Source organism: Petromyzon marinus, chromosome 52 (assembly GCF_048934315.1).
Source record: "Petromyzon marinus isolate PM22_M1 ecotype Great Lakes invasive population chromosome 52, UKy_Petmar_22M1.pri1.0, whole genome shotgun sequence".
Taxonomy (NCBI): domain Eukaryota; kingdom Metazoa; phylum Chordata; class Hyperoartia; order Petromyzontiformes; family Petromyzontidae; genus Petromyzon; species Petromyzon marinus.
The window spans coordinates 9,939,484-9,950,247 of record NC_133718.1 but is presented as its reverse complement, the minus strand read 5'-3'; the positions used below and the strand labels follow the sequence as shown (position 1 = coordinate 9,950,247).

General features: G+C 47.5%; 1 protein-coding gene across 1 annotated transcript; it reads left to right on the top strand.

The window, feature by feature from the left end:
• The first annotated feature begins 461 nt into the window (after positions 1-461).
• LOC142931289 (survival motor neuron protein-like) lies at positions 462-8,673 on the top strand. Its single transcript, XM_076075028.1, has 3 exons — positions 462-984; positions 7,465-7,536; positions 8,473-8,673. The coding sequence occupies exons 1-3, from the start codon at positions 943-945 to the stop codon at positions 8,671-8,673; spliced, it is 315 nt and encodes a 104-aa protein (XP_075931143.1). The 5' UTR covers positions 462-942.
• Positions 8,674-10,764: the final 2,091 nt, after the last annotated feature.

Genomic DNA, 10,764 nt, shown 5'->3' with positions numbered 1-10,764 from the left:
AGGGCTTTGTGCACAATGTCGGGGTCGGGTAGTTGGCACTGTCTCCTTTATAATCGACCAATCCGGTAATGTGAATCAAGGTCAACATGACAAACGCCTTGACCCCATGCAGCAGCAACATCTTGCCCACGAGTGTTGCCAGCGAGGAGCCAGTTGGAGTGTGAGCGTCACGTGCGAGCGTCACGTGTATTTAGCCTGTGATGATTGCAACGTCATCGCCGGATGTGACGCGCGGATGTGACGCGCGGATGTGACGCGCTTAGAAATTCGATACCTGCCAGTGACGTCAGCTGACACCGCCCCCAACAATTATGTTTGTTACGTCACAGACCGAGGTTGCGCCCTAATTAATCATAAAACATTTTTATCACGCGGCGTCTCGCGCAGCGCCTATAGCGGTAGCGGGGAGGATAATGGCGGGGGGGGAGACGGGGAGGAGGGGGCGGGGTCCGTAGCGCTGCCGCGGTGTACGCGTTCCTGTCGGCCATCTTACACAGGGAAGAGTTTCCCGCTTTGGCCCAATCCCCGTGTCCCGTTTCTTCCTGGGGAGGTGAAGTGGTGACGTGTTGATGACGCCCATCGCCGGCTTTCCCATTCACAGCGGCGGGCGACGCTTCCCTTGCGTAAGATGGCCGCCGGCGGCGAGTCGCAGGTTTGCGGTGGCGGCGTTCAGGGCGCACATGGGGCGCGCGCTCCCTTCACTCGGAGGCAGCGAGAGAGGCGGCCTTCGATAAGCTCCGATAAACAACACCCAGCTAAAGCAGCGTGTCTACTTGCTGCTGCTGTTCGTTACGTAAGGGAACCGGCCGGCTTGGCTTCACCACCACCACCCCCGCCGCCAACAACAACAACCACCACCACCTTCAGTCGCGCGCTTCTCCTGCGAGGTTTCAAAGCTCCTAGGGGGCCTCTTTGCGGGCTCGCTCGCTCGCACCATCGTCCATGGCCGTGTCGCGGGGAGACGTCGTCTACCAGAAGGGGCAGGTGATGGACAAGTCGCGCCCGCTCCTCCTCCTCTCCCATACCCCCTCCTCTTTGTGCTCCACGTGTCCACTGCTGGACGAGGGCCTCTGCACACCCCGTGGGGTTTATTAACTTGACCATACTTCACCTCGCCTGCTCAGTGCGGGTTGGTGAGAGTGGGGGGTAGCGTCAGTAGAGTCGTGGCTGTCGGATGCACTTCTTCTGTATGCTGTGCACCGCGAAGCAGAATGAACACGTTATTGACGTTATGTTGTTGACGTTATGTTGTTGACGTTATGTTGTGTTATTGACGTTATGTTGTTGACGTTATGCTATTGACGTTATGTTGTGTTATTGACGTTATGCTATTGACGTTATGTTGTTGACGTTATGTTATTGACAGTATGTTATTGACGTTATGTTGTTGTGTTATTGACGTTATGTTCTTATTTGGTTCTTTCGGTAAAGTCACGTAGAATGAGAATAAAATAATAAATTGATAAAATAAAATAACACAATAATATTCTCACGACGTTTCGGCCACAACACAAGCGGCCTTCATCAGGTGAAGGGACGAGACTGGAGGACAGCGCTGGAGTGAAAAAAGCCACGCTCAGATCACGACCTTTAAGCTGTGTCAGAAGAAACAAAGCGCCTTGACAAAGGAATTAGCATATAATTGAGCATTGAAATGGCCGAGTGATTAGCTTGTGACTGGTCACAGAAATGGCTATGTTAAAGTTAAAGCATACACATCCGCAGAGGCACCCCTTGACAAAGGAATTAGCATAGAATTTAGCATTGAAATAGCTAAGTTAAAGCATACACATCCGCAGAGGCACCCCTTGACAAAGGAATTAGCATAGAATTTAGCATTGAAATAGCTGAGTGATTAGCTTGTAACTGGTCACAGAAATAGCTATGTTAAAGTCAGAGCATACACATTCACCGAGGCACCTAGTACAAATCAAACAGGAGAATTTAGCATTGAAATAACTAGGCGAATTTAGCATTGAAATAACTGAGTGATTAGCTAGTGACTGGTCACAGAAATGGCTATGTTGAAGTCAAGGCCTACACATCTGAGCTATTCACAGTAACTGGGTATACAATACAATGTATAATGAATACTATATAGTGAACCAATAAAAAACTAAAATATAAATTACCTTAATGTTATCAATAAACTCTAAATTTTCCAATCAGCTAAGCTACCAACAATAAGTCGTTATATATCACAATGCTATATGGCGAAAAAATGGGTGGATTCTTACCCTCAACTTTAGCAACACGGATAGCTACTGGCCCCGTTCAGACGGACGAGTTCATCCAAGGTCGGAACAGAGGAGGGGGAGAGAGACAGCTGCGAGGCGCTATTATACTCCATGTTGTAAACCATACCATTAACCGTGGTGTGAGAGGTATTAAGAGTCAATGCTGGCGAAAGAGCTGCGGTCTGAAGGTCATCGTAAAAAACAATTAATTAAGAACGGAAATGGTTTAAAACATCTTTCCAATGGTTACTAAGCCAGAATCCATCTTCTCGGTTGAAATTGTCTCTGTGCTTGTATATGTGAATGGCCTCATGAACGAATCTCTCATGGTAGCCGGTTGGTTTGCAAAGAACCTCCGTCTTGGAGAAGTCAATGTCATGTGAGCCCACTGAATTATAACAGTGATCTGCCACGGCAGAGGAGTTCGTCCTACCGTGTTTCAAGTCTGCTTTATGTTCACGGATGCGGTCCGAGATATGTCGTTTGGTTTCTCCAATGTAGCTACTACCACAGAGGCACTTTAGTTTGTAAACGCCCGGGTACTGTATGTCTGGAACAGCATCTTTTACAGATGGAACTAGATCACGGATTTTATGTATTGTGTTGAATCGGACCTGGATCTTGTGTTTATTCAGGATTTTGGAGATCTTTTTAGTGACCCCTGCAATGTAGGGGAAGGTGATGGTTTTGAGTGGCTCCACAAGATAATCCTTCTTCATGACTGGAGTGATGGCTTTGCGGATTGTGTAGTCGGAGTAACCATTAGCCCTGAGAGCCTGGTGTACGTGCTTGAGTTCACTGGTAATGTGTTCCTGGTCGGAAATGCATTGGGCTCTATGGTATAGAGTCTTGATGAGGGAGTTCTTCTGGGATGGATGCGGTGGGAATCCGGTTTCAAGTAAGCATCTGTATGGGTGGCTTTCCTGTAGACAGTGACTCATTGAACCATCATGTCTCCTCTTAATTAAGAAATCCAAAAAGGGTAGTTTGCCATCTTTTTAGACCTCCATGGTAAATCTGATGGCTGGGTGTATGGAATTGATGTGGTTGCGGAATTGGTCTAGAGCAGGCTGGCCATGTGGCCAGATGACAAAGGTGTCATCCACGTACCTCTTCCATAAGGTCGGGCGTAGAGTGGCAGTCTGGATGGCGTCAGTTTCAAAATTTTCCATGAATACGTTGGCTACAACCGGAGATAGGGGGGAGCCCCTTGGGGTACCCTCAGTTTGTTTGTAGAAAGTTCCATTCCAGGTGAAGTATGTGTTGGTTAAGCAATGTCTCACCAGGGGGGGTACATCATTGTGCAGTCCTTGATGAACCAGGTCTTCAATGATAGCAATGGTGTCAGGTACCGGGACTTTGGTGAACAAGGACACCACATCAAAACTGACAAGCAGGTCGTCTGGGGACAGGGAAATGCCTTTGATTGTCGATACCAGGTGAGTAGAATTTAGTACCGCAGAGGTGGTTTTTCCAGTGAAAGGTCGCAGTATATCAACAAGAAAACGTGCCAGTTTATAGGTGGGGGAGTTGATAGTAGAGACGATGGGATGAAGGGGTGTATCTTCTTTGTGTATCTTTGGAAGGCCATATAATCTTGGTGGTCTGGCAGCAGAGGGTTTCAACGAGAACTGTTTGGTCTCATCAATTAATGCTGTTGAATCAGAGATGATTTTGTTCGTTTTGGTAACCAGGCTGTTGGTGGGATCTCTTTTTATTTTTGTATAGCTGCCATCGTTGAGTAGTTCTTGAATTTTGTTGTTATATTCTGTTTTGTCCATGATGACAGTGGCATTGCCCTTGTCGGCTGAGAGGACGACAATATCATCCCTCTTTTTTAATTGAGATAATTCAAAACGCTCGTCTTTGCTGATGTTGCTGGGTGGCAACTTAGCGTTTTTAAGGGTTGCAGCGATTTCAGATCTTGCTACGTCTGCAGCGATGGGACTCAAGCCCTTGAGTGCAACGTCGACATAGGCAATGATATCATTAACCGGTAAGTGTCTCGGTGTGACAGCAAAGTTTAGACCTTTAGCTAAAACGGATTTCAGACCATCAGAAATGGAACTGTTACTGCGATTAATTACGACTTTGTTGACGTCTATCTTTTCGGTGTGTGGGTCCAATTTTTTGCTGGAGAGGTGATTGAATTTGGAAATCAAATTGTCCCTACATTTGGTCGACATAGTGGCAGCCGAAGAGGTAGTCATATTGTCTACATGTTCCCAATCCGATGTAGACATTGTTGCTGTCAATTTTAAGTGTGATTTGTAGAGTGTCTTGTCTAACTGATCGAGTTAGGTGCGTGTAAGTCTGAATTTTTTCCGAGATAAGAGCGAAGCTAATTCTAGCTAGAATTCGTTTTGCATTGAGAGACGTTGCAACAGCAGAGGTTAGTGTAAATGCGGTTGGTATTACCTTAGAGTCGCGGCATCTCTTCAGAAAGGTGAGAGTCTTGATTAGTTGATCCTTCTTATCCCAGAGTCTGTTGAATGATCTTAAGGATGTGTGAAATCCCTCCCCGTAGAGGCGGTTAAATTTCGATTTAAAGCTTTCGTGACTGCAAGGATTCTCTTGTGGAGCCACTCAAAACCATCACCTTACCCTACATTGCAGGGGTGACTAAAAAGATCTCCAATATCCTGAATAAACACAAGATCCAGGTCCGATTCAACACAATACATAAAATCCGTGATCTAGTTCCATCTGTAAAAGATGCTGTTCCAGACATACAGTACCCGGGCGTTTACAAACTAAAGTGCCTCTGTGGTAGTAGCTACATTGGAGAAACCAAACGACATATCTCGGACCGCATCCGTGAACATAAAGCAGACTTGAAACACGGTAGGACGAACTCCTCTGCCGTGGCAGATCACTGTTATAATTCAGTGGGCTCACATGACATTGACTTCTCCAAGACGGAGGTTCTTTGCAAACCAACCGGCTACCATGAGAGATTCGTTCATGAGGCCATTCACATATACAAGTACAGAGACAATTTCAACCGAGAATATGGATTCTGGCTTAGTAACCATTGGAAAGATGTTTTAAACCATTTCCGTTCTTAATTGTTTTTTACGATGACCTTCAGACCGCAGCTCTTTCGCCAGCATTGACTCTTAATACCTCTCACACCACGGTTAATGGTATGGTTTACAACATGGAGTATAATAGCGCCTCGCAGCTGTCTCTCTCCCCCTCCTCTGTTCCGACCTTGGATGAACTCGTCCGTCTGAACGGGGCCCGTAGCTATCCGTGTTGCTAAAGTTGAGGGTGAGAATCCACCCATTTTTTCGCCATATAGCATTGTGATATATAACGACTTATTGTTGGTAGCTTAGTTGATTGGAGAATATAGAGTTTATTGATAACATTAAGGTAATTTATATTTTAGTTTTTTATTGGTTCACTATATAGTATTCATTATACATTGTATTGTATACCCAGTTACTGTGAATAGCTCAGATGTGTAGGCCTTGACTTCAACATAGCCATTTCTGTGACCAGTCACTAGCTAATCACTCAGTTATTTCAATGCTAAATTCGCCTAGTTATTTCAATGCTAAATTCTCCTGTTTGATTTATACTAGGTGCTTCGGTGAATGTGTATGCTCTGACTTTAACATAGCTATTTCTGTGACCAGTTACAAGCTAATCACTCAGCTATTTCAATGCTAAATTCTATGCTAATTCCTTTGTCAAGGGGTGCCTCTGCGGATGTGTATGCTTTAACTTAGCTATTTCAATGATAAATTCTATGCTAATTCCTTTGTCAAGGGGTGCCTCTGCGGATGTGTATGCTTTAACTTTAACATAGCCATTTCTGTGACCAGTCACAAGCTAATCACTCGGCCATTTCAATGCTCAATTATATGCTAATTCCTTTGTCAAGGCGCTTTGTTTCTTCTGACACAGCTTAAAGGTCGTGATCTGAGCGTGCCTTTTTTCACTCCAGCGCTGTCCTACCAGACAGTCTCGTCCCTTCACCTGATGAAGGCCGCTTGTGTTGTGGCCGAAACATCGTGAGAATATTATTGTGTTATTTTATTTGATCAATTTATTATTTTATTCTCATTCTACGTGACTTTACCGAAAGAACCAAAGAAGATGAATCCTTGCAGTCACGAAAGCTTTAAATCGAAATTTGAAGTTATGTTGTTGACGTTATGTTATTGACGTTATGTTGTGTTATTGACGTTATGTAGCGTCAGTAGAGTCGTGGCTGTCGGATGCACTTCTTCTGTATGCTGTGCACCGCGAAGCAGAATGAACACGTTATTGACGTTATGCTATTGACGTTATGTTGTTGACGTTATGTTGTTGTGCTATTGACGTTATGTTGTGTTATTGACGTTATGTTATTGACGTTATGTTGTGTTATTGACGTTATGTTGTTGACGTTATGTTCGCACGGTACGCGTGTACAGCGCTGTCTGCGCGTGCACAATTGGGCTTACGTGCATTGTACAGTGACACTACAGTGCGGTGTGAATGAAGTCAACAGTGCACTACTTTGTGGCGAATCAACAGCGGTGGTCATATGCGAGTCGCCGCTCGCCGCCCTCGAAATGAGGAATTTCTACCACTGGCTCGGTATATAATTTCCTCTTGCTATCAGTTTCGATGGTGTACTTGCATTCAATTAACCTGCAAATTGCGTGTGTGTCAGCACTGTACGGAACTCGAGCCTTCACTCGCCCGCATTCACAGACCCGCTCTGGTACCAGCGTGGTGAAGTATGGTCAAAACAAGCGCCGCAATGCGCCGCGCCCTGGTACTTCAGTGGACGGACGTCACTTCTCTCGCACAGCGCTCCGGGTGTCGGGGAACGCCGTGGGTCTCGCCGCGTGCTGAGCGTGCCGCGTGCTGAGTGTGCCACGTGCGGCGTGTGCCACGTGTGGCGTGTGCCGCGTGCTGAGTGTGTGCCGCGTGCTGAGCGTGTGGCACGTGCTGAGCGTGCCGTGTGCTGAGCGTGTGGCACGTGCTGAGCGTGTGGCACGTGCTGAGCGTGTGGCACGTGCTGAGCGTGTGGTGCGTGCTGAGCGTGTGCCGCGTGCTGAGCGTGTGGCACGTGCTGAGCGTGTGGCACGTGCTGAGCGTGCCGCGTGTTGAGCGTGGCACGTGCCGCGTGTTGAGCGTAGCACGTGCTGAGCGTGCCGCGTGCGGTCGATGTTGACTCAAAAGGGTCGTGGTGGTGATGGTGGTGGTGGTTGTGTGCCCTGTGTAGAGTGACGATTCTGACATTTGGGACGGCACAGCGCTCATCAAGGCGTATGACAAAGCCGTCACGTCCTTCAAGGTGAGTGTCTCAGACTCTGGCTGTGAGCTCAACCGGTCCTGGGCCTCCCCTAGGTCGACTCAGCTACAAATGAGGACCAGGCGCAGTGTGTAAACATCGCCACTGGGGAGACAAAGGCAGCCGGGCGTGGTGCTGACCACCCACCCCCTCGTGTGCTCTTCCGGCCTTTCTAGGTGCTTGCTAACAGCACTTGCCCCAACAGTCTGTTAAGGCTATACGGGGGGGGGTCTTTGTCTTTGTATCGCTTGTCTGTGTGTACTTGTGCACTTCGTATCTCTGTGTACGTGTACATGGTTATATTTACATCTTGAGACACAACACACCTGTTGCAAGGGATACCCGGGAAAGCCCGACAATATAATACACTTTGTCTAAACGAACTTCCTCACCAGGCGGCGGAGAATGTGCACAGTGATGCATGCGCAGGTTGGAAGCATGTCAGCCACAAACATGAATGGGGAAAATGGGCACACAGTGGTTTGACAGCATTGTTGCTAACTCAATAAGGCTGCATTATGCCTAGACTAGTTATAATAAATGGCACTCGACATTGTGCCATAGCAAAGTGACGTAGGATTTCTAAGAGCGCGCTTTTTTGAGTCGATGAGCCATTTTAAATGTCATGTGAATGCGTACATTCATACGCAGCGGGAATTGCTTCTAAATCCTCAAAATTATCCCAGAAAGTCACTCAAATTTGGTCGCTTGGTAAACCCCCAAAAATGCCTCTAAATCGAGCAACAAAATTGCTGAGTTGGCAACACTCTACGAGCCGTTCCAAAGTAGTACGTGTATGTACAGAAGCAGGTCTAGACACCCGGTCCTACACGTCTTAGAGCAGGGGTGGGTTACCTACAGGCCGTGACTTCGTCAGTGTATATGGCCGTGGCCACACGAAACACAACCAACCTCAACTAACTGACCGTGTTCTTTCAGACAGCGCTCAAAAATGGCACCGCCACTTGCGAGAGCCCCAAGACCTGCGGGGAGACAAAGTCCGTGAACAAGCGGGCGAAGACACGGAGACGGCACAAGAGGAGCAGCGTGTCGCCCTCCGACAAGGTAAATATCCTGAAGCAGAAGATTACTGGTGCGCTGGATGTGGCTGTCACGTTTATTTGCAAATGTGATTTATAACTTTGACCATTACCTGCGTGATGTTAATAGTTGTCCGCTTTGTCGTGTCTGCTGTCCAACCTATATTGGTCTTTCACCAATATTCTTCACAGGCCACCGCTTCTGGTGTTTGGCATTGTAGTGCTGCAGGGAAATCTCAGGGAGAAGGTCCATGAGGTTTGCTTCTCCTGACAAGCAAATTATTTCATGAGACCTCCTTTGCCAGTATTAAATTATGATAATAGGGTTTTCCCCTTTCTGTTTTATTGCCAGAAAGGGGAAAGCCATATTATCATAATCAAATTCTTCTTTTGCGTAGAAACCCCCCATGATTTCGTGAGAGAGTTGCTTCTGCCGAAATCCACTCTCAGTCTGTTTAGGCTCCACCGTGTGAGCCATTTGGAGCTGTAGCCAGATGCGAGCTCAGTGTTAATGTGCCATTTTATTGAGAGACTGCTACTGTGTGGTGTTATCTCGGTGTGGTCTGGGACTGTTTTGTTGTTTTTTGCTGCCTTGCCCAAGCTTGATAAATCGGACTCCCGTAATTAATAAATTTCTTTGTTTATATTTAGTGACTTGCTAACCATTTTCTTTATTTTTCACTCCTATCATTTCATTTGTATTTTTTGCTGTTGTACCTTGCTGACCTCCCCATTCTGGACCATCTGTGAAAATGAGCTTCATAGCTCATCGAATTCCTCCAGTCTAAATAAAGATTCTCATGTATGTATGTTGAACTGCTTTCGCACCATATTCTTGGTTCTTTCGGTAAAGTCACGTAGAAGGGAAATAATAAAATAATAAAAATAAAACACTAAAATTCTCACGACGTTTCGCACCGTACATAGCCAACCGCGCTAGTCAGAGGTGCGGGGGAAGTACAAGAAACTGAACACAAAAAGTACTTCTAAAGAAATTAGTTTTCAGTCTAGATGTAAAAGTGCGTAGCTCCAGTGGCTTCCTAATATCGGAAAGGAAGAGCGTTCCAGATGGCCGCAGAAGCGCATCTGAAAGTGCACAGTGAAAAATCGAGCCAAAAGTTTGATGGTTAGCCAAACGGTCCCTTTGTGTGTTCCCCGCTGCAACGAGACTGAGAACAAGGAACAGAAATCGTACGTAAGCATACACAGTCCTGCGGATGGCAATTTTCCTCAGCTAAATGCCGATGTCGAGGTCTTCCAGCCACGGGAGCTCTTCAGGAGAGAGTTAATGTAGTTTTGCTTTTCTTCCGTTGGTGGAGCGCAGACTACAGCGGTTTACTTTGTGGAGACTTGAGGCAGCCAGGTGTGGTGCTGGCCGCATCGCCGCCTTGTTGCGCCTTGCCGTCCTTCGTAGGTGTGCCAACAGCGCTTGCTCCAGTGGCACGCGTCGGCTAGACGGGGTCAATCGTTGCCCGTCTCTGTGCCAACCTCTCGCGTGCCATTGGAAGCCGGGCGACCTGTGCCAGGCTGCCTGGTCCGAGGACGGCGTGGTCTACGACGCCACGATCAAGTCGGTGGACGCCAGCGCCGGCACGTGTGTCGTGGTCTTCACGGGCTACGGCAACGAGGATGAGCTGAAGCTCGCCGATCTTCTGCCGCCAGCGGCGGAGTCTTCCGCCGGCGCCGGCGGGGAGAGCGACGCGGCCGCGAGCTGCGACGCCGACCCGGCGTCCCGGGCTGGCAAGGTGAGCCGGGGCGGCGGGGCTGTGATGGATTCGGATGAATCGATTCGTTGAGAGTTGAGCTGCCTTTCCTGCTCAAAACATGCAATGGGGCAAATGTTCATTTGCTCTGAGCCAGTGGTGCAAAAACCCGACCCCCCCTCCCCTCCCCAAGGCTTAAACTTGTAACTTTTCAAGACCGGTCCTGGGACCACATTGACCATCTTGCACAAACCAAAATGGCAATGTATGGTCAAACAACTCCCCCCCATGACCCAATACGGCATGGTGAGACCTTCATCTGTCAAGAAGGTTTCATAAAGGGCTGTAAATTATAGCATGAATCATTATTTGTGGTGGAAAGGAAGTTTTTGATACATTTGTGAAGAAAAGCAGCCTAACCCCTAAACGTTGGCAGCTACGTGGCTCTCGCCAGGACGTGGACCCAGCCCGATGTTTTATTCAGCCGT

What these genes read in the sequence shown, in the direction of transcription:
- LOC142931289 (XM_076075028.1), top strand. Translation starts at nt 943, where the DNA reads ATGGCCGTGTCGCGGGGAGACGTCGTCTACCAGAAGGGGCAG. An exon ending in TCGTCTACCAGAAGGGGCAG is followed by an intron (nt 985 to 7,464) that starts GTGATGGACAAG and finishes TGCCCTGTGTAG; the next exon opens with AGTGACGATTCTGACATTTG. An exon ending in AAGCCGTCACGTCCTTCAAG is followed by an intron (nt 7,537 to 8,472) that starts GTGAGTGTCTCA and finishes GTGTTCTTTCAG; the next exon opens with ACAGCGCTCAAAAATGGCAC.